At 34.8% G+C, this 27331-nt stretch overlaps 4 protein-coding genes and 1 non-coding gene across 7 annotated transcripts; 3 read left to right on the forward strand and 2 right to left on the reverse strand.

Moving 5' to 3' along the window:
• Window positions 1–217: 217 nt before the first annotated feature.
• LOC146166416 (acyloxyacyl hydrolase-like) lies at window positions 218–10399 on the reverse strand. Its single transcript, XM_083392518.1, has 11 exons — window positions 10303–10399; window positions 8349–8548; window positions 7479–7660; window positions 6952–7132; window positions 4480–4623; window positions 3888–3957; window positions 3340–3568; window positions 2831–2989; window positions 1309–1441; window positions 841–937; window positions 218–423 (listed from the first exon to the last, which is right to left on the reverse strand). Exons 1-11 carry the CDS (start codon window positions 10397–10399, stop codon window positions 218–220), a joined length of 1698 nt encoding a protein of 565 aa, XP_083248644.1.
• A 1510-nt stretch (window positions 10400–11909) lies between these two features.
• Window positions 11910–13263, forward strand: LOC146166417 (8-oxo-dGDP phosphatase NUDT18-like). Its single transcript, XM_083390300.1, has one exon. The coding sequence runs from the start codon at window positions 11959–11961 to the stop codon at window positions 12949–12951; it is 993 nt and encodes a 330-aa protein (XP_083246426.1). The 5' UTR covers window positions 11910–11958; the 3' UTR covers window positions 12952–13263.
• Window positions 13264–13285: 22 nt separating this feature from the next.
• On the forward strand, window positions 13286–25360 carry LOC146166418 (serine incorporator 5-like). Of its 3 annotated transcripts, XM_083390265.1 has the most exons (12): window positions 13286–13447; window positions 14034–14198; window positions 14692–14870; window positions 15018–15099; window positions 16178–16310; window positions 16860–17033; window positions 17428–17523; window positions 18375–18510; window positions 19284–19399; window positions 21093–21110; window positions 23307–23439; window positions 24298–25360. In XM_083390265.1, exons 1-12 carry the CDS (start codon window positions 13421–13423, stop codon window positions 24446–24448), a joined length of 1410 nt encoding a protein of 469 aa, XP_083246391.1. In that variant the 5' UTR covers window positions 13286–13420; the 3' UTR covers window positions 24449–25360. The 3 variants fall into 3 exon arrangements, with proteins under 3 accessions (XP_083246391.1, XP_083246398.1, XP_083246406.1); XM_083390272.1 differs by lacking the exon at window positions 21093–21110; XM_083390280.1 differs by lacking the exon at window positions 24298–25360 and having other exon boundaries at window positions 23307–23443.
• Window positions 23523–23596, forward strand: Trnat-ggu (transfer RNA threonine (anticodon GGU)). The gene has a single exon. It is a non-coding gene; the product is annotated as a tRNA-Thr (tRNA).
• Window positions 25262–27301, reverse strand: LOC146166420 (putative SERF-like protein). The gene is made up of 3 exons (XM_083390356.1): window positions 27089–27301; window positions 26702–26804; window positions 25262–25789 (listed from the first exon to the last, which is right to left on the reverse strand). Exons 1-3 carry the CDS (start codon window positions 27093–27095, stop codon window positions 25708–25710), a joined length of 192 nt encoding a protein of 63 aa, XP_083246482.1. The 5' UTR covers window positions 27096–27301; the 3' UTR covers window positions 25262–25707.
• Window positions 27302–27331: the final 30 nt, after the last annotated feature.

The raw sequence follows: 27331 nt of genomic DNA on the forward strand, positions 1-27331 counted from the left end.
TTGAAAGGTTTATAATTCTAAGCTTTATGAGAAAAAATACTTTTCATGCATCACAATTTTTTTTGCTTAAGTGGAAAATAATTTAAAAATGCTTAAAAAATATTATTTTTTGTTCGTTTTTGTGCAAAAAACACTAATTAACTTTAATGTCGACTAACAGAAAAACGACAAGTTTCACCACAATATATTTATTTCACGCTCCAGCGCCCACAAGCACTTAATATCCGCCCTGATCACCGAACTGTGACTTGACCTTGTGGTTGTTCGGGTTGACCTTGCCCAGCACGTGGGGGTATGACGTCATAAGGTCGCTGAACATGTATTCTGCAGTTAGGGCCTGTCCCACCTGGCTGGGGTGAAATCCATCCACGGGTTCAATGACCTCGTGTGCAGCGCCACCTCGTGACACCCACGTCGAAATCACTGGGATTATATATGGGCGTGTAAGGGGCGTGGCAAATTTAAATGACTTCAATCGGATAAAAAAAAACATTTTTAAGACATACTAAACTTGGATCTGTGTAGCTCGTAAATGAATATTTAAAAATAGTTTGAATTGGATATTTTGAACAAATTTGAACTAAGTTCTTTTTCAACACCACTACGAAGAAATATGGGCGTGAAGTGGGCGTAACTAACCTACACTTCAATTTAACATATCTCTTGTAAACTTCAATGCATAACAATCTTTAGAATTTCAATTTCATTAAACAAACTTTACCAGAAAATATTGTATAATCAGTGAAATATTGCTTTTCTGGTTTATAGTCAAACTCAAATGCACTACTTTTACCTTCAGAGTACATCAGTCATTGGAGTGAATAAAAGTAACAAACTAACCTTTCCTGATGTCGAAATCAACATATACGACCTCGATGTTGTTGTAGCTTGAGTTGGAGGCGATTTCCTTACCAATGTCACTTAACTCGAAAGCTCGCTGCAAATAATAAGGATTCAGTTAGGGTGCAACGAATAATAACGTGTAGTCGTAGATGCAGGACAATTACAGCATTTTTTCACACGCAGTTGAGCCCTAATCCGGCGTTGCGCTGGGAAGTAAGTTTAAGTAATACTTTTATACTTGGAGATATTTTATGCGTGAACAAACTAGGTCTACTTAATATATGGATGTTTGTTTTTTAAGGGTTCTTTAACTGGAGTCCAGGAACCCCTTGGGGTAACGTGAACTAATTTCAGGGGAAAAGTTCAATTGAAATCTGCGTGTAAAGCTTAAAAAATGAGATGAAATTGCCAAACGAAAATAATTTAATTGAAAACAAGACAGTAATTGCAGGGACACATACTAACTTCAGATGTTAGATTCCTTAGTGTTTCGTTGCTGTTCATCCACCCAGTGCAAGGCGATTCTTCCAAACAATTGAGGTAACCGTAGAGGTCCGAGTACTTCACGTCACTGTTAAGCTCTCCAATCGGATGAAATCTGAGGTGGAAAAGTGTTTGTATGTTAGTGTGTGACAGATAACACATTACAAGTTGTTCCGATAAGGTATGTAAAAATACCCCATGGTACCTTCCAAACTGTAAACATGTAGTAAGTACAACATTTTACATTTGTAAAGATAACAGCAATCTATATTCGGTTGGAAAGTTTGTAGAGAGAGTGGTGAAAGTGCTGTTGGGAAAGTTTTTCAACCTTACCATGAGGTCAAGTTATGACGTCACATTTATTTCTTAACGGTAAAGTTTGAAATAGCTTTTCGGTTTGGAAATGCCGGGTCACTGAACCTTTTAAGCTCGCCATGATAGTCTGAGCTTCAATGGTTTCAGTACACGACTTGAACCTTGGTGGAAAAACCGGACGGTGCTGAGTATTGGAAAAAAACAACACATCACAAAAATCTCAGGAAATTTCAAGATATATTTTGACTGTTGTGTTCCCACTTATGGGGATTCCCGAGATTCTACTTTCTCAAATGATCTTTTCTATATTTGACTGGACAGTTGCCAGCAATATTTCCCTTAATTCTACCTACATTGCGTCAATCGAGTGAGTTCTACGAATCGTCGCTTATGTGTACGACAGACCCGGGAAGCGATTTTGCAGCGTTCGCAAAATGTGACGTACTTGGGATGACGTATGCCAACTTTCCAGTCACGTGACACTGTGAATAGGCTATTCACAGAAGCAGGATGTTATAGGGGATTCCCCACGTTAACTCAGGTTACTTCAAATGTTGGTTTCAGATTGTTGCGAATGACTCGACAAAACGTATACAACGTACCCGACATGAACCTACATTTTATAATACATTTTTTTGTATTTTCTCTGTAAACGTAGACATAAAATGTTAACTTTGTTTACTTATTTTTTCTACTTTAGAAGGAAAGAAAAATATACTACAATTTTATTTGACAAAAACACTCACGTCAAGTGCGCCAAGCCAAGCCAACTGCACATCAGTCGTCATGACCTTGATTCGTCTCATTGACTTATGCTAATACAAGAGTTTATTTCCAACCAATTTAATTACTTGCAAAGTTTTTGAATGCGTGTAGCAATTTTCTATAAAGCGGCGTTACACCTCTGTGTATTGTGACGTCACAACTGTTTACAGTGACGAAATACCTGAGAACATTGTAACGCTATTAAAGTAACGTCATGTATGTTTTATTTTGACGTCATACCAGTGTTGATTGTGCCGCTATATTTATGTGTATTGTGACGTTACAGCTTATTTCTTGTGTCGTCATACCAATGTCCATTCTGATGTCATACCAGGGTTCATTGTGATGTCATACCAGTGTTCATTGTGACGTCATACCAGTGTGCATTGTGACGTCATACCTGTCGTGCATTGTGACGTCATACCTGTCGTGCATTGTGTCCCATAGCACCCTTCCATCTGCGAGTCCCGTTATAACCACAGTACTTCCCTTGGGTAGTGTTGTGTCCAGGTACTCTAAGGTGGTCAGCATGTTGCTGTGGTACTCTGCTGGACTGGTCATCCGTGACAGCGTGTCCACGTGGCTGGGCGAAACAAGGTCGACTCAAGGTCATACTTTAAAATAAGTTGTACATTGGATACCAACACGTGGCAAATACTGTAACCGGTTTTAAAAACCTGTTGATTTCAACCACTGTTACTTTTACGTTATTTAATCTTCTCAAAACAATAACTAATCAATATTTCGGAAATTATGACCCAAGTTGCTCATTCAATGAGTAAATGGAAAGGTGTGGATTGTCTGCTCAAAATACCAAAAATACCTTTAAACTAACATCTAAAAACACGACCGGTATTTACACTATTCCTATGAAAATGCCGCACACAATTATTGCGACATTCAAATCCACACCTTCTATGACGTCACACATACCCGTTGCACACGTCATTCCCGACGAGGGCCAGGGCGACGAGCAGGGGGTAGTCTTCGGTCCGGTTCCGGGCCAGCCCCTTCATGATGCCGTGCATGTTCCCTGAGTCGCCCCCATTAACCCCGATGTTCTGGTAATCCCGGTGAATACAGAGGTTCCGCTCCAACATTCGCTTGTACATAGAATCCACGGGTCCCCAGATCGAACCCGGCCACTGGTTGTCCATGTAAGCTGCAAATGTCTCACTTAAAGGGAACAACGTCGAAAGGGCAATTTGTGAGGTTTTTAAGTTATTTTAAGGCATTTTTGGTGTAGTTTAAACAAAACAAGTTGTAAAGCCAAATTGAGATAATATTAAATTTGAACTTTATAAAATTAGTTTTAACTTCCTGTTTTTCTAACATGTTAATTTCTATTTTAGTATAATTAAGTAGGTCAAAAAAGTATAATAGTTAAGTCAAATATTGAAAATATATACGTATATATTGTGTTTATTACAGACGCCATTCGGTGCCAAGTATTGTCAAATATTTATGACGTCACAATATACCGGTGACCGACGAAAGTTGCGGCCAATCAAATTCGTTTGTCAAGATCATGATCAAGTCCTTGAAAGTGTCCTGCATTGTGACGTAATAATACATCATTAATGACGGAATAATTCAAATTCAGTGCAATAAAACGCCGTGCGGTTAGTTTTATAGATTAAAAGCTTTAGAAAGTGATGAATATAATTTTATAAAATAGTTTGCACTACAGAATATTATACCGGTTAATTAGGTTATAATCTTTTTGGCCTCATATTTAGCGAATGTAGTAGTATTCATTTATGTAAAACAACTAAGCTATAAGATGTTTTAGAAAATTCAGCAAATTGTAAAATGTCTTCGCAAGTAAAAAAAACGCTTTAAACAAGCGATCGCACTTTAGTTTATAATTGTTTATACAAAGTTTAAAAAACTATTTATAACATGGTTGGAGGACTCTATGATATATTAGTGTCAGATCAAAATAAAAATGCACATTTGACTGCTATCACAAATTAGGTTTACTAGGAAACAGTTGTCAACATTTCCTATCACCAACGCCCCCACAACACAAGCCACTTATAATTTCACCCCAACATTCTTAACCTCACCCACCTTGCTTAGCGTCTGCGCTTGGAAGTATTCTCCCGGGATGTGAAAGTGGGCAGCTGCAGAGTCACCCAACACCATTATACCCCTGGGGTTGGTGTCCCCGCAGTACAACTGCTCGTATGGGACCCCGTTACTGGGGTCCACACCCTGCGAATAAAAGGGGGTTTAGGGGTGAATAGAGTGAAACCCAAGTAGTCGAACTCAGCACGAGTTTCGAGCAGTTATGCAAATGACGCCCGCTTATCAAACATATCATATAAATTCCTTGTGTTTTTTTGGAGCAAAGCAGGATATATATCAAACGAAAGCTTTAACAAATATAAATTAAGTGTCAAGTTTGTAGAGCTCTACTGGCAAATATAATTTTTTACATTTGCCTGAAGAGCTCTACAAACTGATATTATGCCTGGCAGCAATAGCTTATATAAATTAAGTGTTTCCCAAACCCGCAAACGTGGGTGAACTTAAGCGATGCGACTCCAACACCCCTACCTAGAACTTGTAATGTTATTTTAGGTAATTACGTGAATTTAGTATTTTTTACTAATTTTTGTGTTCTGATGCTTGTGTTTATAAATTTTATCTTTTAAAGAATTAGTTAAACTAGTCTCTTGCTTCAAGTTCTTCTTGTGTGCAAATCAGCTTGTAATCACTATTTGTGTTAATGATTTGTCTGCACCCATAGGGCGATAGTTTTCCGACTAATAAGGTTGTGAACCACGAACAAATGTAACAAAGTACAACTTCGTAAGCATCAGGCCCTATTTGCCATATTTGACGCTATAACATTGTAGACACTAAAGGCAGAGAAGTCACAAGAAGTTGATGTCTTAAAACGGCGCAACTAGCAACAGATAGGTCACTCAAAGTTCGTTGACAGGGTTCCAATCGTTGTGAGGTTGAGCGAAACGGTGACGTCAGCAAATTACGTAAGCTTCGTCACGTGATCTGTGTTGCAACTCTGAAATACTCAACCACGAGAAATTGCCAAAGGGTTACTTAGAGGTTAAGGGCTTATTTGCACCTAAAAGGAGACCTGTAAATTCCTGCACACGTGTTGTGATAAAACGCAAGCTCTGTTCAAAGCATGTTTAGCAAAGTGTTGAAACTTTACTGTGGTGTTTTGAAACATTAGATTCACGGCATCGATATAGACGGTTTATATTTAGCACTGCGTTAAAAAGCATTATGGTTTCTTGCAAAATATGTGAATTTAAAATTAAAATTAACAAACCTTACAATAATAAGACTTAGAATTACATTTCACTTAAAAGTGATATTTAGTGAACAAACTTTATTTGAACTTAGTTTTAGCGGTAAATTATCTGCAAAGTTATGTGAACCTGGCAGCATTTAGCATTGCTATCCATAGTATCTACAGTAAATCTGTAAACAAAAATTCCCCTGTGTTATAACATGCTGTGTTATATATCGTACAATGGTAAGTAGAAGTCTAATAAAGACGCGCGTTATGAAGGCTTACGTAAAATGTAGGTAAATGTTTTTAAAATGAATAATTAAAAATTTCAAAGAGCAAATAAACATTACAAACAAACCAATCAAATGATTAGAATTGCAATTGAATGTAATCGTCGCTATTACCAAGAACTTGATAATCCTAAAACGCTTCCGAGCTGAAAACGTGGCGATTGTTTGATAGTTATTTAACGTAAACGGTGCATCATTTCGGGATAAGACTTTAGCAGAGCCTTTCTTCAGTAGGCAATATGCAAAATGCTTGATTAATGAAGAGCTAAAAATAATAGCTGGGAAGCCTTTTAAGTTTAAGCTTCAAGAAATCCAAAAAAGTCTCGAACAATAGAACGTCTGCATCCTGAGTGGAAATCACCCGTCCTACCTGACGTAATGCACCCGTGGAACAATAGACACTTTATGCGCCACCGGAGAATAATTAATCGCTAGTTCAGCCTACTATGACGTCACTAATCTCTATACCCGTTGTGACGTCACTGAACAAAAACTCTTTAAACTGAGCGTCGTCTTTATGATGAAACAAAACCTTAGTTCTGAAAAAGCTTTTTCAGTGCAGCCAGGAGACTAAAACAGTAAATTCAGAAGCACATAATTTCAACTTTAAATCTACTTCAATCTATGATAAATACAAAGGCCTAAAATACAAAGCATATCTAAATATCGCCTTTGTTTTTTTTAAATATTTTGTGCAAATTTTAGAAACCATTCGATTGCAATAGTATGGTATTTATATTTTACCACCAAATAAACATTCCAAATTAGCGTTTTCGTAACGTTTTGAATGAAGGCAAATTATTTAAATAAACTTCATATTCTCAGAATATCGATAAAGTAACCGTATAATATTTTAGCTAAAGCAAGTGATTAGGTATTCTTTAACTTTAAATTTAAAAAATCAATATGTTTTTCAAATAAAAATAAAAATCTTTTTACGCACAATTCTTATGAAGCCATATTAAAATGTTATTCTCGTAAACTCACAAATATCCCGTTGCAGTTGGAGTCCCTCTCTCTGTCCATATCGAGGGGTTTCCTCCCTGGGTACGTCATGTTGCTTGTGTCGTCACAATCCTTACCCCTCCAGTGAAAACCCCTTAAAGTTGGCTCGGCGCTGAAACGATCCCTATCCTTGTCCTGTAGGGGCAGGTGCACGTCCGCGAAACTAAACGGGTGGGGTATTAAATGAGGAGTAAAAATATCCCCGAAGTGACTAAGAATTAGGATAAATAATTAAATTGATCTAAAACCACTTTATTTCTATAAATAACCAAAATTTCTGTGTTTCTTCTTTTTTTAAACAAACTTGTTTTAGATATTTTTTATACCCTTTGTGGATTTCTGTTTACATTTTCCAAAAAACAAAAATATCTACAAACTAGCTCTGAGAAACAAGTGATAAACAAATTGGCACTGTCGGTAAATTTGTTATTTTTTTGTAGCGCGGATAAAACAATAACAAAATAATCGTTTTGGTAAAAATAAAAATATTTACAGTTTTTTCATATTACTTTTCAATAATCTTGCACACTTCGTTGACCCCAGGGAGGTCACAGATCGGATAATCCTCAATCCCCTTGGGCGACACTTTAGCGCCATGTAGCGGACGTGGTGAAATTGTTCCGTCGAAGCTAGGTGGCAGTGGAAACAAGTGACAGAACTCCTTGCCGGGGTCGACGCGACACAAACCGATCTGGGAATTAAAGAAACTTTATGTTGTTGAACACATATCGAGGAAATATAGGCGACTGCTGTTCCAATAGCGAAAACAATTTCTAAAAGAACAACTTATAAGTTTTAAAAACTTATTATATATATAAACAAATTATATAAACTTTTTTTTATTTATAGTTTATTACTATTACTTCAAACAGGACAATTTTGCCCAATAAGAAGACAAAAATAAAAATGTAAAACAAAGCAAATTTATTTGGCAGATTCACACCATAAGTATTTTTTGTATCCCTTTAACGTTCCAGTGGGAAACATTAAAAACTAATTAGATTTCTTGTTGTCGCCGGTAACTCATTTGACTTAATTTAGGCCCTATTCCCAAGATCACTTAAAAAAATTATTTTGTAAAAATTTTGTGCAACAAAATGTCAAAATGTGGCACATTTGGTATTTTTTATTCTCAGAGGGTCTTTTTTTTCAAAAGAGGCGACATGTAATAGCCCTGTTTCTGTATCTTTTTAAGAGGTAGGCTAGAATATTGAAAGATCGCTTAAGAAATTTCAAAGATAGTTCCGGTTCCCAAAAACACCTTAAAAGCTTGAGACACAAAAAAGCAAGTGTAACAAAAATAACAACACACAAGTTGACCAAGGTAACCGCCCAACTGCGAAACTAATATCCCTCGGATATTTAATCAGGGGAATCACCCTGTGACAGATGATATCTGGCGTCTCCTTCTGGTAGAAACCGTCGATGAGCGCAGGTCCGAATTCCTCCAAGAGAGACGAGCAAGCTTGATTGACAGGTGACGGTAGGGCGGCGCATAAGTGCTGGTCGGCTGCGCTGATGACGTCAGTAGCGTGTACTTGGGCGAGATGCTCGACCAAACCGATGATCAGCGCGCAAGCTTAAGGAAATGGGGTTCGTATTTAAGCTGGTGTTGCATAAACTGGGGTAAGGTCATTATACTGTTTTCGTAGCTAAGTCATAGCTTGGAAAATCGAATAGCAGAAACTAAGTGCTCAGTTTATATCCTGACTTTTCAGCGCGCAAGCTTTAATAAGGTGAGCGCCTTTGAACAGTTGTTGTATAAACGTGGCAAGGTTTACTATAAGGTTTGCCAGGCCTTGCAGTTATTAAATGGCGTAAAATGGAGTGCGGACTGGATGCTTCACTTGGCCCTACACAGACAAAGATGGGTAAAAGTAGGAAAATGTAAAAATTGAGGATAAAGTTGGGTTGTAAAGTAGCTTTTTTACTGGTGTTGTAAGCACGGTGTTAAGGTCACAGCTATGTGTAGTATAGAGTGCTTTTTGTTAAATGTTGTTAATCTTGGTTAAATTACAACACATACCAAGTCCTGCTTGAGGCTCCCATGAGTTCCGTGTTTTTGTTTATAAGACTTAAAATTCATTCGCTGTTTGCATTTATTACATTAGTATTTGTTTACTGGAATATAATCGTAAATAACTGCTCGAGACAAGTATGAAAGTTTTTGTCCCAGATATTGGGAAAAAATAAATTCCCTTTTCTATTTCACTAGCAAAAAATTTGTTGACACTTAACTAGCCTAAAACCAATGAAAAAAATCAACAGAGAACGTTTACTAAGTCAGCATCGTAGTAATTGAAATAGTTTTGTCAAGTTCAGGATTTTGCACAATGCAGTGTTAATATCAAGAACCAAACGTTTATTGCTAAGTTCACTATTAACTTATTGATTTATGTAGACAGGGGCCTTAAGCCAAACGACTCCTGTCCAATATATTTAATTCCTACACCTCACCAATTTACGTCAGTTTGTGGGAAAACCTGCAGGTTGTCGTAAACACTTGTGGCGCTGTTTTGTTATTTATTTTTACCAGGGTCGCCGCAATGTATGCTTAACGATAAGTAGGTTCTTACAAATATAGACATGATAAGCTGAAGAACCGATAAACCAGATGCTCTGTATTATGTTTAACAAATAAATACCCAATGTGTAGTCTGTGTTAGTGGGTCTCATATTACTGTAGTGTATTACATAACGATACACCAACTGCAAGAATATTACGAAATTTATCCTCTAGAAAGATATAAAATTGGGCAACATTTTTAGTTTAATAATTATAGATTTAATCATAAGTCTAGATTTGAAACACGTCAATAGTTTTTTGCCAGGCATCTTTTTTAAATTTGCTGAAAGTTTAAATTGATACGAAGCGAAATCTCTATCCATGATTTAGAGTTTTTGACATTTTTTATCAGTAATTACCTATTTTACTAGAAAATAATATTACCAAAGATAATATTATATCATCAGAACTGGGATATGGATGTTTTTTTTATAACAAAGTTTTCAAGATGAAGTTCTTGGATCAAAATGTTGACGCATAAAATTGTTTTACGAATACGCCGCTAAATTACAAGAAACAACTCTGTTTATATGGCTAGACGCAGCAAGACCTTAATTCGGTATAGGCTAATTTTAAATTGGCACAAAACTGGACAGTAGCAACAATATACTCATTTAGATACAGTCATGCTTTGTAAATAACCTGGAAGTTTCTTGAGTAATGTTAGTTGAGTAACACTTAAAAATCGTTTGCCTGTAATTGGTTGTAAACACGAGTCAATTAACAACCACCTATCTCCACAAACAGATAACTTGCGCAGAACTCACCTGCGCATGTCGATCCTCCATTTGCATCCGCATCCACAAGGTCCGGATTAAAGAGAAATAAAAAGAAGAAGAACAGAATAGAACTAACGAGCTTCATGTCGACATGGAGCGACTAAATGACCTTATCTATAATCCAGCGCTTATATAGTCCCCGCTACAATTACTAATAGTTCTACTGCAGCTGCTTCTTATTATACCACTGCTACTACTGTGTATATAAGTAGTGGTTTGTTTGACTTTAGTGTGTGTTTTCCAAACATGTGGCATCTATTTTAAAAGCTTCTTGGAATTTGTTGTCTTGTTGTTTGCCACATCTTAATTGTCAAAAGGCAATTCTCACGAGTTTAGGTAGGGTGGGTTTTCACGAAAGTTTACAAAAATAGAATCGCAGAAATATAAAACTTTCTACAATCTATTAAACACGACGGCCGACGGGGTTTAAAAATAAAAACATTTCAATATAAAAAAAATGAATAAATAAACGCGTAGGTTTACTGTTGGTTTTACACTATGGAAACGGATTTATAGAAACATTAATGTTTACCTAGTGCCTACATCTGTGGGTTTATTCGACATTTTAAAACAAACTACTTCAGAAAAAAATGAGAAAAAAATTAACTTATTTTTATTGATTGATTTGTTTAGCAAGTTGGCTGCTAGTCTTTGCAGTGCCTTTCGTTTACATATTTATCAAACAAACCTAACATCGGTAGAATTTTTGCTATTTATCTGTTATTCATCAAATGAGTTTTTTGTTTTTTTGTTTTTCTCATAAAAATAGCGCTAAAGTATCTATGGAACAATAGATTCCATTGGAATGCAGCGAAGCGCAGCGATCTTGTGATTATGACGTCACAAATGTAGAAGGCTCTGGTTGACTGCACATGTATATATTGTTCTGTAGGATTTTGTGAATGTTTTATTTTTACACAACGCTTTGTACAATTTAGTTGGGTTGCTTTTGTGATTAAAGCTTTAGGCGCTGGTCTAGAATCCTACCACAGTTATGAAATCAACGCACAAAATTGAGTTAGGTTGCGGGTTAGCGTTTGGGTGTGGGTGGGTCAAGTATTATTATATTCTTTATTTAATAATAATAATACTTGACCCACCTTAACCCAAACGCTAACCCGCAACCTAACCCAAATAATGCGCGTTGTGGTAGGATTCTAGACCAGCGCCAAGCTTTATTTGATGTTTAACTTGTAACTTACTTATATGCTCGTCTGTTTTACAATCCATAAACTAAAACTAGGATTTTGTTATTGTAGCATTCGGTTATAATACCTTGTCAACATCATTAAAAGATAAAAATGTGAATTATGTCATAAAGTAACAAAACTAAATTAAAAAAAATTAAATGTTGTAGATCAACTTTCTTTTTCTTAATTTACCAATGTTACCTTTTGTTTTTTACACGTTGTCAGAAAAATAAAATATTTTTCAATGAAACAGTTATCTAACCCTATCCTATTTTTTTAATTCTTTTTTGTGTAAAAAAGAGCATACCACCTACTTCTATGACATATGAAATGTAAGGCTGTGTCTTCTAATACTTAAATATTTTTTCTAATTTACTTTTCACTATTTTTTATTTGTTTTGTAGCAAAATCATGCTAAGCTCATTGGTTTTTAATTTTTGCACTTTTTAAAATCATGGAGCTTCCAGAAAACTTTAAACAACTCTCAGATATTCTACAAAACAAAGCTGATGACAAGATCTTACTAAAGTGCGACTTTGATCAAAAACCTTTATGCTCTCCATCAGTTTTACGTGATTCCGTCTTCTACATCGTTGCAGCGGTCGTTGTAAATGATGATGGCGAAGTTTTGCTTATACAAGAAGCAAAGAAATCTTGTCACGGATTGTGGTATTTGCCGGCGGGACGCGTAGAACCGAACGAAACTTTCGTGGAAGCCGTGAAACGTGAATGCGTGGAAGAAGCGGGGTTAAACTTTGAACCTGAGGGTCTTGTGTGCATTGAATTGAACTCTGGGGGTCGCTGGATACGACTGACATTTACCGGGAAAATAACTGGAGGTGAACTTAAGACCACAGATCAGGCGGACTCAGAGTCACTGCAAGCAAACTGGTTTAAAAGCACCGACAACGTGAAATTAAGGTGCCGCGATATTCTTGCATTAATTTCAAGGACCAGGGAATATAAGCATGAAGTTGCTTGTGGAAAAAGATCACAAGTTCTGCCAGTTGAGCAACCACATGCCATTACTGCTGTGAGGTTGATTTGTGTCCAGGAAATTAACGGGAAATTGTTCCTCTGTCTGCAGAAAAAGGAAGTAGGTGGTAATACGATCTTCTCCCTTCCTACTGTTTGCTTTGCTCTATTTCATACAGACATCGACAAACCGGTTGAAGATTATCTGCGGCTGCATACAGATAAAAATATCAGCTTCACAAGTCTTGGAGTTTTGAATATTGAGCATTCAAGTCATTCAGGAAAAGATGGCAGTGTTTTCAACCTTGTTGTTTCATTAAAGAATCAACAAAGTTCGCAACTTTTGCAATTTAAACAAGGTTCTAGTTTGGATTGGTTTGTTGTGCCTAGTAGTTCTCCACTGTATAAGTTTGCTTGTATAAACTCTGACCAACAATTACTCGTTCCTGTTGTTAGTTTAAACAAATACTAATAAATTAGAACTTATAGTGCTTGTGGATTTGATTTTCAATATGCAACAGCAAATTACATCCTCAGCATTCCAATATATTTTTATTTAATAACACATTTATATGTTTATTTATTTTTGCAAAAACACTACTATTTAAGTTTGAAATACTTAAGTATCACAGATTTACAGCAACATACTGTTAGTTACAATTTATTCTCTTATATATATTTGATTTGTTGTTACAGATGGCTGGCAATTTTACTGTATATTTTTTAGATTTTATTTTTATAAACTATATATTAGGTAATACTTTTACTGTACTATTTCATTTGAGATTTTTTTCAGACTATTTGTATCATATATATAAAACTATTTTTATTGATTTTTAGTATTTTACCTTTTAAAAACTAACCTGTTTCGAATTTTACCGTCCTGCAGATAAATAGTTGTTTAGTATTTTTTAAAAAAGTGTTGATAGAGGTTTTTCATCATGTGCATTCCTTGTATGATTGCACAGGTAAGGACTTTCAAGTTCTTTTACCTAGCATAAGAATGTAATAATTTTTGTCTCTTTTATGACTTTAATTGTACCTCAAAGTTAAAAACACTTTAACCTCAAAGTTAAAACACTTTGCTTTTCCTAAACATTTCACCGATCATGGCACAACTTACAGTACAGTTTTATTAGTTTGGGTAAATGTGCTTCAGGCATAAATTTTAACAGAAAATGCTTTGCAATTAGATTTGCAGTCTAATAATGTGAGCTACAGTGTATTCTGATTCTCTTACAAAAACTCCAAGTGCACGATTACTTTAATTTGTCAATAAAATCTTGCCTAAATCAATAGGTTAAAAGTCTGCTACTAATCCAAATGTTTATCTGTGAATTTTTCTATAAAAACAATTACTTTATTAGAACATTTAAAGTGTGCTACAAAGCTATATACATATATATATATGTTTTCCTATAAGTTTATGTAAAAAAGCCCCAACTGTATTAATCCGTTAGTTTGTGTCAAAGCTAAAAATTATCATTTAAATATTCAATTAAATCTTGAAAACATCCATTCCCAAGTATCTCATTAACCCTCTCTGGTGTGCAGGTTGCATGCTGCTGTGGTTCAGCGGCATGCTCGTTGTGCTGTTCGTGTCTCCCGAGCATTAAAACGTCAACGGGGACGCGACTCATGTACATGTTCTTCCTCGTTCTCGTAACGGCTGTCAGTTGCGTTATGCTCTCGTCAACCGTACAAACAAGCTTACAGAGCGTAAGTTTTTGTTGTTTGCCTTTGTGAAGAAGTTTTCTTTTGCAGAGCGTGAGATTTTACTAGAGATCGACTGATGTCACATTTATGGACCGATACCCGATTTTTTACAATTTTGTCAACCTATACCAATTTTTGTGTTTTATTCCAGTGTCTCTGCATACTAATAAAGCCTTTTCCATATTCTATCAACTCATTTTTCAGGTTGCGAATTGATAATTCTTAAGTTTTTTATACTTGAAACAACATTTGCTTTTTATTCTTGTGTTATGTTGCAATTGACAATGCTTAAGTTTATTGCATACAAAGGTAGCGTCTTCAAGGTTTGTCGCACATTCCCAAAATCATGTCAGTAATTACTAATTAATATATATATTATTCCCCTTTTCGTTCCAATAACACCTTGTAAACTCAAGAACAAGTTTAAGTCGGCCTAACACAAAATTAAATATTTTACATGTTGAGTAACAATAACTAAATGTATATTTAATTCCAGAGCTCAATATTCAAGACATTTTGTTCGACGCTGCAATCTACAGACAACTGTGGGGTTATATTTGGCAAGGACGCAGTGTACAAGATAATGTTTGGGGCAGCTTGCTTCTATTTTCTCTTTATGCTTCTGACGATTGCTGTTGCAAACACCAAGGACTGCAGAGCAAGCATCCATAATGGGTGGGTTTTCTTTATTGGCGATGTATGAATGAATGATTTAATTTGGCGTGGTGACATATATATATATATATAACAGTTCTTATAATATTCTTAAACCATTCTTTTTAATATTTCCCCATTAGGTTTAAAGTTTGTTTAAATTTTCAGCTTCTGGTTTTTGAAATTCCTTGCTCTGGCTGGACTGTGCATTGGAGCCTTCTTCATTCCAAACACAACCGCTTTTGTGAATGTAAGTTACAACTTTTACAAATTAATAAATCTACTAAAAATTTTGAAACACAGTACACAGGTTTTTGTTGTAATTTCAATAAAAATATCAAAGCCATAATATTCGATAAAATCGACATTTCACAATTTACAGACTTTTCAGCAATAATTCATGCCATCATCAGTGTAAAAATCAAGTGACGATAAAAGCGATGAAAGGTAAAAAGAAAGGAAAAAAGGACAAAAAATATCAGCGATAAAAAGGCGATGTAGGTTTTATCGCTTTTATCTTGACTTAATTTTTGCACTGATGATGGCATGAGTTATTGCTGAAACACCTGTAAATTGCGAAATGTCGATTTTATCAAATATAATGGCTTTGATGTTTTTATTAAAATACTAAAAATTGTTCTAAAATATTTAGGGTGACATTGCCAATGAATATATAGTGCAATTTGCTTTGCCAATACAAAATTTGCATTTGGTGTAGAAAACTTTTTTTCCACATTAAACCCACTGGTTAAGAAGCACTGGTTTAAATCAACTTTAATAGTTCCATAACGGAGTGGGAGGGTTTTCGGTTGATTTAGTGTATTTAATAATTAGATCCAAACTTTATCCTTATTTACTTAAATTGTATTTAATTAAGAAGCACCTGAATCGCCCAAGTTATATCCAGTTGAAAAAGTCAACAAACTTTATTCACCAGTCAGCCTATCTGTAATGTAAGCAAGGCAGGCTAGAAACCAAGCCTGTGGCGAGGATTGAACTTGTGGAGCTGACTTTACTGAGACAGCCGCTTTACCAACTTAGCTACAGGCTCAGAGGGCAGCAAGTCGAGAAACAACCATAGCACCATTGCCTACTACATCCTGTTCGGAAAACTAGCCTACGGTGAGGTTCAAACTCACGACCTCTGTCATACTGGGACCGTCGCTCTACAAACTGATCTACACAGACTTAGAGGGGAGCAAGTCAAGAAACAACCATGACTGCCCGCTGCATTCTATTTGTATTCGCAACATTTAAATCAACTCCTGGCACATATTTCTTATTGTGTGTGTGAATGCTTTAGTTGTATTGTGATGTTATTTGCGCAGGTGTGGCAATACTTTGGGATGGTGGGAGGAGTCCTCTTCATAATCCTCCAGCTAATTCTCCTGGTGGACTTTGCTCACACTTGGAACGGGAGCTGGCTCCTCGGAGCTGAGGACAACAGATGCTGGATCGGAGGTGAGATCATCTTGTAACTCAGTGGACCAGAGCTGACTGAGCTGCGGTGTGAGACTATGGACTACAGAGGAGTTGTTTTTTTATTTTGGAGTCGGATTTTGGGCTCGAGTAAGACTAAATGAGATTATTGAGTCCCAAGTCCGACTTGCGTATTGCAGTTACAAATTTTAAGCCTATAAAACTGTAACCTAAAAAAATGTAAAATAGCAGTCACAAACTGTAAATTGTAAAGGTGCCAAGTGGTAGTATCGTTGTTGTATTACGAATTATTTGTGCATCTCAGCCATGGTTTGCATTTCAATTAAGAGTTTTCTTCTTCTAAAGTATTTCTCTCGGAAAATAGTATTTTAACGACTGTAGGAACTAAACTGGATAGCTGAAACCAAGTTCAGTTCAAAATCAGAAAGTATTAAAATTGTACGTAATAATTTTTATCCATTTTGCCTATTTTATCACAGTAGTGGCGTAATTTAATTCATACTGTATTTCTTTTGGCCCGAAATATGGTGTCAGTATGGGCATAAAATGCATTTTTGTTGAAATTTGCAGCAATTGCTTTCTTCACATTCTTATTCCTTGCTGGATCGATCACTGGTTTCATTCTGATGATCGTTTATTACACGGAAACGACCGGTTGTACGACTAACAAAGCATTCATTGGAGTTAATTGGTCACTTGTGATTATCATTTCACTTTTGGCCATCTCACCAAAAGTGCAAGAGCGTAAGTAAAATATGTTTCTGACTTTTGTTTTATTGTAGAAACAAATTTTAAAGGTTCTTATGTTTGTTTCAAAGTCAGTTTTGAATGAAACTTTACAGAATCTAAAACTTTTCAAAAAATCACACATTTTTTAACAAATTATATTATTGGTATATTTTTTATTTAAATAGCTCCTAAATCCTGTTTGTAAATATACTTGTTTTGGTAAAAATAATAATATTAAATGTATGTAAAATGAGATCAGTGAATTCAATTTTAGTATTTCTGTTACCTAGTCCTATTATAAAAGCGTTTTCATACTACAAACCAGTGACAAACAATGAATTTCGAATTGGCTTAAGCAATCAAGTCCAGTTATTGCTACAAACGCAATCAGCTTATTGTTTTTTTACAGACCAACCCAAGTCAGGTCTCCTCCAAGCTTCAGTTGTTGCAACTTACGTCACTTACCTCACATATTCATCGATCGCAAGCAACCCTGGTGAAGCAAGTAGGTCCAAGACATGAGAAAGATATATTAACACCCCTACACAAGTTGCTTGTGTTGTGTAAACTTGTAAATATTTGTTAATTGTTAACATTCTTAAAACGTAATATTTTAACAAACAATGAAACAAAGCTTTAAAACGTTCACACAAAATTGCCTACTTCTGTATGGACTTTGTTATTTACCGTTATCTTCCCACAACATTCACAGCCATTATGCTTCTAATGCTTTATTTTAGTTTTATTGTAAGAAAAACATAGAATCCCATCGCCATATTTTACTTTCCTGTGGAGTAATTTTGTAACGGTTATTTTAATTTTATTTTAAATTTGCGTTTAATTGTAAATAGTTATAGAAAGTATTTACTGTTACAGACTGTGACAAACCACTTAAATTTATAAAGTTAGATACTATGTGTTTCCTTGCAAATGTTACAGACTCGCACAGAATGTGGGTTTCAGTCAGTTGATTTTTTTTATTAACGTGATGATTATTTGTTTCCAATTTGACAAATATTAGGATTGCCTATAAAACCTTATAGGATTTACCTGTATGATTAGGATTAAAACCTTTAGAAGTATTGTAGCCTTTACTTCAAACTTTGCATTTCACATAAATTTGTCTAACAGTTGTGATCAGTGTTTTTTAAGGTGTTTTGGGGGAGCGAAACGGTCCCCCAAATTTCTCCAGCGGTTTCCTAAATTTTGGACTTGCAACTTTTGGGGATTTAAATGAAACACTTGCGGTCTCTTAAAACTACTTAGCGGTCACCCAAACCAAACCTTAAAAAAAACCCTGGTTGTAAATATGGGAATGTTTCATGTCAGCATTCCAACTGTTGTTATTTCCTGCAGGAATCTTGACTTATCCAAATGGAACGCTGTATTCCAAGCAGGAAACCTGCTTTCAGGGAAGCCACGATACAACGTCTGACACAATTGCTCTCGTCACTGGTCTGGTGTTCATCTTTATTGTCGTCATTTACGTATCGTGAGTCAAAATCAGTGGTTCTTAAACTTTTCTAACGCCGAACCCTAATTTTTTTGCTTCGCATCAATCAGGATAGGCAGAAACTTTTTAGAGATGGCGGCATAAATTCACGCCAAAATACAAATAAACTTCAGAAATGTGCTTACATTCAGTGCAAAAACGTTCTATTTTTTATTAAACTTTTTTGTTTTAAATTGGATTAGTTTTGAAATATACACTAATATTCAGTTAGGGTTTCATGGACCCCCTAAATCTAGTTCATGTACCCAAAACTGCGGTTCATGGACCCCAGTTTAGAAACCCCTGGTCTAAATTGATTTTAAACATTTGCTCATGTTTGTTTGTTGGTAAACTAAGTGAAAATGCCATCTGTTATTCTTAGTGTCTACAATAAACATGTGTATGTTAACTTAATCTGCACCTTTGAAGAAAGAGCATGACTTTCTTTTTTTCTGTCTTGACAAAACGCTAAAAGCCTAATTATAGAAATATTCATATAAACTGGTGAGTTAGATGTCATTGACATTGAACACTCCAAGGTCATAAATTTTTTTTTTTTAAATTAATGTTTTGAACCTTACTGGCGAAACAAACAATTGTGATTAATTTCTGGTTCTTCAAATTAAGATGCTAAGAACACAGTCATAGGATTAAAATAAAGTTTATTCAACATCTAAACAACTAATTTGTTTTTTAAGTTTTATCTTTGATTTGATCATTTTGATGTAATCATTTCGGGAAATAGAATACTTACACTGTTTTGTTCGCTTAAGATTGCGAACTACGACCTCATCGGAGCAGGAACGGCTTACGATTCGAGGGGATTCAGAAGTGGAGGAGGCAAGCATCTGCTGTTGCTGTGTCTCAGCGAGTGACGACGTTGGTGAAGGTAAAACTCACAAAATCAGTTGCCTTAGCATAGTGCTTTTCAACCTATTTATGGGTCATGATTAGGGCCATTTTTATTTTAACCTAAAAAATATTTTTTTTTACTTTATTTTTATCAAATTTATTTAAACCTAATGCAATTGCTTGTTTGTAGAGGCTACAGTTCTTCCTTGAATTGATGCCAGTTACCCAAACATAATACTTTGTCGATTTTAGACCCAAACGTAATATTTTGTCACAAAGTCAAGGTGTTTTATGGATTATAAAAAGTGCGTCGGTTTTCTGGCATTAGATTTAGCTTGCTTAGGCATTTTTGTATTACAGAATGTCAGTAGTCTATTCGTAAATTCCAAACTGTTGATCTTCGAAACGACCATGTTTATGAAGATGAAGCGTTTTATAAGAATTATTTAAATATGTAAAATAAATAAAAAATGGACAATTTGCGATAAAGGTTACTGCTGATCCAAGTGGGCATTGCGACATTTTTCCTGCTTTTATTGGTTAATATGGTTTAATTGTGTCGCAGTTCCTGATTTACAACGCTTTCACGACGATATTTACAAAAATAACTTTCAAGAAACACAAAAACTTTGTCAAAAGCCATAATTTGACAAATTTTGACTTTATTAAAAAATTTTAACTTTATTGTAAATTTTAACTTTATTTTGACCTATAAACTTCTTAGAAACAGTCCCCTAGGTGCTGAAAACAACTTTATTCTTTGATTCGTGGACAAAAGAGGTCCTTAAAAATTTTTAACTTTACTGACTTTTGCAGGCCCTAGTCATGGTCCAAATTTAAGTTGTTCGATTAGGTTGGGTCGTAGTAGTTCACATGGTTGGATTTACTGGGATTGGTGCTGGGTAAGATGTCTATAAAATAAGAAGGTTGCGGAAGCATTATGAAGACATGGCTTGCAACATGTAAATCTAGCTCATTTGTGCGTCTTATTGGGTCGCCAATGCTTTAGTATTTAGGCCAGCGACTTGTCTTTAAAAAAGGTTAAGAAGCGCTGATTTAACAAATGTTTGTTTTGCAACTGTTTATAATGGCTTGCAAGAGTTTTATAAATGGTATTTTTACTGCTACGTTGAATTAAGTAGGTTTATTTAGTTTTGGTTTGAAAATGAAGATATTTATAATATTTTCAAGATATGTTTTTAATTTGATTGTCAACAAATTTACTGACATTTTTTGGAGTTACTTTGTATATTGGGATTGCCCTAAAAAAAATTCAAATAATTTGTTATTTGCAAACTAGCTTGCTAAAAAATTGGTGATTTACAACAAGATTTTTACATTTCCAATAATTAACTTGCTTGCCTGTTATGAAACCTTTTCATTAACTTAAAATGCTCTAATAACATTACAAGCATACTACAGTGGTCTATTAATCATATCTGACCTTTGTTCGTCACAAAGAGTGTTTGTCATAAGATGTATTTATAGAATGAGCCATTGTCCTGTGACTATAATATTAATGTGTTTGTAAAACTTTAAGCATGTAAAGGTCACGTGTTGCTTAAGTTTTAAAATTCATTTTTGTTTAATGCTTTCAATGTAAATTTTTCGTATGATTTTATATTTAAAATTCCTCTGTATTGTGTTTTTATTTTACTGGAATGTGTTATTGCGTGAAGTACTTTTTATATTTTATTTTACAAAATGAAATCACCTTGATTTTGTTGCAGGAGAGACCGAAGCATTGGGTAACTAGTTACAATGTCACTTTGATTGTGTTTGCTTTTGCTAAATCATCCACACTGTTCGGTGTTTGGGCAATTGGTTTGACATTTCTTAACACAATTAGGGTGGCATTAATCTTGAACCTTAGAATCTACAGATTTGTTTTTTCCTAATTAGGTAGAACAGCGGTTCCCAAACTTTTCTAAAAATTTTGCCTGGCGGACCCGTTGCAATTATTTTGATATTTCGCGGCCCTATAAAATTTCAAGGGTTGACCCATAGTTTTTGTAGTACACTAGTGCAGTCACGATTCTTTCTAATGTAACAACCTTCGAACTCAGGGTGTTCCACGGTTGACTGCATCGCGGGCCACAATATTTCTTGCATATTCTTTGCTGGCCACATAAAGTAGGCTAAATGCGTACCAGGAGCGGATCAACGTTTTTCGTTTGGTCGGGGCATGAAATGTTTAAAGATAACGTCACAAAGTAATATCGAAAGACAGATACGCTCCAGAAAGTTGCTTCTTTCGTCGAACTTGTGCGCAAATAAAATCGAATGTTATGAGACTGGGAAAACTGGTGTGAAAAATTTGAGTTTGGCAAAAAATTTAATTGGAAGACTGCATTTTATAAGCGTAGAATGTTCACGTAAAAGAGTTGTTGCATACTTCCAAATCACTAAATTACAAAGACGTTATCATTTCGCGCAAAAAGGGATTAATTAACCGGATCAATTTGGCTAAAATTGCAACTGGGTTTGGACCAGCCTGTTCTAACTCATACGAACGATTCGCTGATAGCAGGTAGTACAGCATAATAGATGCTTTATGATGTCACAACAGACATCATAAAACACGCTATGATCGAATAATAAAGCATAACTAAGACAATAAAGATGACAGATAATGTTAAAAACATAGACTAATGTTTAAAAACTTAAAAGACTATTTCTCCTTACGGACCCTCTGAAACTGCTGTACGGACCCTAGTTTGGGAACCGCTGAGGTTAAATTCTACTCCAAATATATTTGTTTTGTTTGGAAAAATAATACTTGCATGATATTTCTTTTTGCATGGTTTTTAAAGTTTATAATTTACAAAGCATATAAAATTATCTGTTGAATTTTAGTTTATAAATTTGACTGGCTGTTGCAATATATTGATGTTCTCTTTTAATTCACAAAAACAAAGTCTTTGTCAAAAATATAGCCTTTCTTTCCAACAATTGATGTTTAATGAGTTGGTTGGCGCATGATTTAACAAACTAGACCAACAAGTTTTACTTATTAAACTCTTTGCTAGAAAAGCCTTTTTGTGCTGAAAGGTTGCTTTACCTTTAAGGCATGGCTTTTGCAAACACTGCATTTGACCTAATTCCTAAACACACTGTTTTATGAAACCTAACAAGGATTTTGTGATGTCATCACATTTGCAATAAAGTTTGGTGATGTCATTAACATTGAATTCCATATAGCCTTAATTGATTTACATATCCTTGGTACGTTAAATAAGAAAAATAACCAAAAATGTTATGCCTAGGTTTGAAACACCGCTAGTTATTGCAATTGAGTGGTCCCCGTTATTCTGACCAAGTTAAATATAAACGCCACAATACTGTTACAACTCAGTTTTATATATAATATCACTCATTTGCAAGAAACCAAATAACAGAAACATTTAATGTTGCACTTTTTCCACTAAATGACTTACAAGATGTAATGGTGTCATAAAACAAGCAATGCATAGGCTCATGGGAGCTTATATTTTGTAAATCATGTAAGCAATCACTGCAAGATACCGATATTAAAACATCTTCTATTAGCTTTTTATGTAGTTAACAGCTAGCACTAAATATGATAATAATTTTTCACATTGCTGTATTTTTGTTTTGCTTATGTTCTCAACTGTTTGCTTATGTTTATCTAATTGTCTTTATAATCAACATTTGTAACAAATTTTAATTTGATAATGAAATCAAAGCCAAAAAGGTCGAGTAGATTGACAGCATCTTGATAAAGATGTTTCGATTCAAGCTTGTATCATCTTCAGTTAATGTTATCGAAACGCCTTAAACAAGATGATGTCGATTCAATCGACCTTTTTGGCTTTGCAATTCATTTATCAAGCTACATTACAGATCCGTGCATAGTGTTACCCGAATGTAATAATTTTGTTTTGCACAACAATTTGATCGCCAACTGAGGTTTTGTTCCACAGTTAAAGATGAGAATCGTGGGCAGGGAGTCATTGATGATGAAGAGGACAGCGTCACTTACTCCTACTCGTTCTTCCACTTTATTTTCCTCCTCACAACTCTTTACACAATGATGACTCTCACAAACTGGTTCTCGTGAGTGAAGCATTTCTGTGTGTTATCGTTACTAATGTTCTGCTTAATCTATACATGTTGTTTCTCGACTTGCTCCCCTCTGAGCCTGTGTAGCTCAGTTGGTAGAGCGACGGTCCCGGTATGACCAAGGTCGTGGGTTCGAACCTCACCACAGGCTAGTTTTATGAACAGGATGCAGCAGGCAACGGTGCTATGGTTGTTTCTCGACTTGCTCCCCTCTGAGCCTGTGTAGCTCAGTTGGTAGAGCGACGGTCCCGGTATGACCGAGGTCGTGAGTTCGAACCATACCACAGACTAGTTTTACGAACAGGATACAGCAGGCAACGGTGCTATGGTTGTTTCTTGAATTGCTCCCCTATGAGCCTGTATAGCTCAGTTGATAGAGTGGGTGGTTTCATAAAAAAAATCCGGTTATTTGGCCTAGAGATTATTTAAGCTTTGTTTTTAAGGTATATTTATTTTTCGCACAAAATGTGTCACACCTAGCACCACAGGAATGTATTTATTGTATTGCATACAAAAGTACTGACAACTAGTGAACATATAAGCAATGCTGATTTCTGTACTTGCAATATTTGTTTGGATTGTCATTAAAAAACACTGTTTAACTGCCAGGTGTAGAATCATACCATATTTATTTTAACACTTAAAACGAATTGTCAAAGTTAAATTACAACTAAGGCATAAATATGCAAAAATAAGTATAATAATAATATTTGACCCACCCAAATATTGTTAGCAATATAAACCCTTGGACGAAAATGTGGTAGAATTTTAGACCAGTGCCCTGTTTAACTACTACTGAAAGAGCTTCAATGCAACATTGTATACAAGCTGTGTACATTATTGTTTCCCCAGGCCAAGCAACACTGCTTTGGAGGCTACTTTCATCTCGGGTAACACCGCTGCAATGTGGGTGAAGATTGCGACATCGTGGGCCGGCATCATCATTTACGTTTGGACCCTCCTAGCCCCTGCCTGCTTCCCCGATAGGGACTTTCCCAGCTAAAACAGGGAATATTTCATTTTTACTTGAAATTGAAAAGTGTAACATTTTTGCAACATATAACAAGCTCTATTGCTTTTTAAAAGTATTCATTGCCTTGAATAGTTATTCTTGAAATGGCTAAGATCAAATGTGCTGTACATCTACTATTACTACAGACATTTTTATAAAACACAGCCAAAAATTGTTTGTTTTATGAAACTGAACCACATTTGACAACCCTGCGTTTACCTTTAAGCGATCCATTGTAGGCACTGGATTTTGTACATACATATATATGCATGTCCAAATTGGTTGTTTTTGCAGTTTTTATGTAAATTTATTATGTGTTCAATCTTTTTTACTTGTTTATATAAACATGTTGTTACAACTAAATATGCTTTTAACAAATTAATTTTGTTATCTTTCTAATAACTAAGTTGTTTTTGTACTGAGCTAGGAAAACAAATCTACTAATTGCAAAAAGTTATGACAAAATTATATGCTATTGGACAAAATCACTTGTATATTGCAGAAAAATTAAAAAAATTTGTTTTAGGCATTTACTTTTTTAATATACATCTTTGTTGGTAAGCTAATAAATACTTGGAAGTGATGCATCAAACTCATCTATGTTTTCTTATGCTGCCTTAGCCTTGTATTTTATAGCTGGGCTTAATAATTTTGAGGGGTTCAATATGAACACTGAAATCGTCATCTGTCAAAGAAAACGTTTTGGTTGTATCATGCCTTAATTGTTACATATTGTGATCTGTATTGTTGAGTTTATATTTTGGCAAACAATTGCAGAAGTTCAAAAGATCCAGTTATATCAAACATAAGTTGTCGGCATATTATGTTAACAACAACATTTTAGTCAATTGTTTTGTATTTGTTTGTATTTCAGTAAAATAATATACAATAAAAGCAGGAAGCCAATAAGTTGTGCAGTGTTTAAGAAAAGTTTATGCAAAACATGTTTGAAATAGATACTTGTGCTATGGCATACTTCACAAGTTGGAATGTATGCAGCCAAAAAAACAGAGAAAACATACTTTAAATTTATTCATATTATGGTAAATATCCATTACTGTGATGTTGTAACTTTAGTGAAGATAACTTAGAGAATCTGAATATTATGGAGGGCAGCGACACACTTCAAACACACAGCAATATACATATATATATGTAAAAAATATCCCCAAAAAAGTTGTAAGTCCTACCACCTGCTTCTTATTATTTTAGTTACAAAATTGTTCGACTGCAGAAAGATTGTTTCTCGTTTACTTTTTTTCTCCCGAAGTACCGGCTTCTGCTTTTGCCTTTTCCTTCTTCAGTTGTTTTTCTCTCATAATGTCGGCATCACTTTACACAAAAAATTATGTTGAATCTAATAAGGCCTTATTATAATTAAAAGCTACATGTTACTGCAAAACAAACCTGAAGCAAATGCTAATAAATAGAACTTATTCCACATAACTCCTATTTCAACATAACATGAAAATTATTATTAAAAAACATTTGTATAGTAACTGTTTCAAAACAGATAACAGGTTTTCAGAAGATTTTAATTACAGACTTCAATATAATTATGTCAGAAATGTGTTTTTAAAGGTTCTTGTTTCATAACCAATTACAATAAAAAAGTCAACAATATAAGCATCTCACAAACACTACCAATAGTTCAATCTACGTTTTCAATTTATTAATTAACTAAAAGAGGCAAAAGTTTTAAATCACTAATTTTAGATATTTGTAAACCAGCTGAAAAGTAAGGCACATCTTGACAAGATATCGAGGATGGAAAGCGGCAAAAACTTGAATGGTAACCAGTCTGCATTCTATTGCAGGTGCACACCTGTTGTTTTGTTAAAAATTGTGTGTGTTTACTTTAATTAATACATAAAAGATCGAAATGTGGTGCGATTTCGAACTACGGGTGTGGAAAAATGTTTTTGAAACTTTAGCGCTGCACATCTTGGTGTGATAAAATACAGACTGGGGTGGCTAACCAATGGTCAATAATGCACCCAACATAAAAATTATTGAAAAATGGTTGTGATTATTTGAGTCGAAAAAACTCACAGGTGCACTTGTCATATTTTCCACTGTGGATAATAAATATTTTAAACTTGTTAAAAACGAAATTAATAAAAATGTCACTAAATTCAGTTCAGATCTCATTCAAATGAGCAAAAGTCCAATTTTTCACTAGTTAATTGTTTTTTTACAAACTATGGTTGTATTTTATTGATAAAGGACATGACAGCAAGTTACCGTTGCATTCTTTGCTCTTTAGACATTCCATCATCTTTTTTGTTTTTCTGGCCTCCATTTTTCTTCTGATTTTTAGCTCTGGCCAGTTCTCTTTGGTTACCACCTAACAATGTAAAAAAATGATTAAACAAAACGAAAAGGTGGTCTAGAATCCCACCACATTTGTTTAATAATAATGAAATGAGTTGTTAAATTGAAAATTCTAAGTAATACATATGGGAGAATTAATATAATAACAATACTAGACCCACCAGAATCCAAATGCCAAAGTGCACCCTCCTAACACAAATAATGTTAGTTATATAAATCCCTTTGGACGAAAGTGTGGTAGGATTGTGGACCAGCGCCAAAAGTTGTTATAAAATAATAATACATTAAGCCACTTACGTGTCATTTTATTCTTTTATTGTGGCAATAAATTTATGTTTTACAAAAAAAATAAGTTTCTTGTATAGGCTGCTATATTACAGCTTTAAATTCCTGAAAATAAATGTGCGAGTAATCAGTTTTTACTTTTTTTTATGCAAAACAAAATCCGGGTCCTTAAGTACAGTTTGTGCCTAATTACAAGTTTTACCAAATAATAAGCTTAAACCTGTACTTTCCCCTGACACAAATGATTTGTTTTAG

The sequence above is a fragment of the Ascidiella aspersa genome, chromosome 1, assembly GCF_963924565.1.
Source record: "Ascidiella aspersa chromosome 1, kaAscAspe10.2, whole genome shotgun sequence".
NCBI classification, from domain to species: Eukaryota; Metazoa; Chordata; class Ascidiacea; order Phlebobranchia; family Ascidiidae; genus Ascidiella; species Ascidiella aspersa.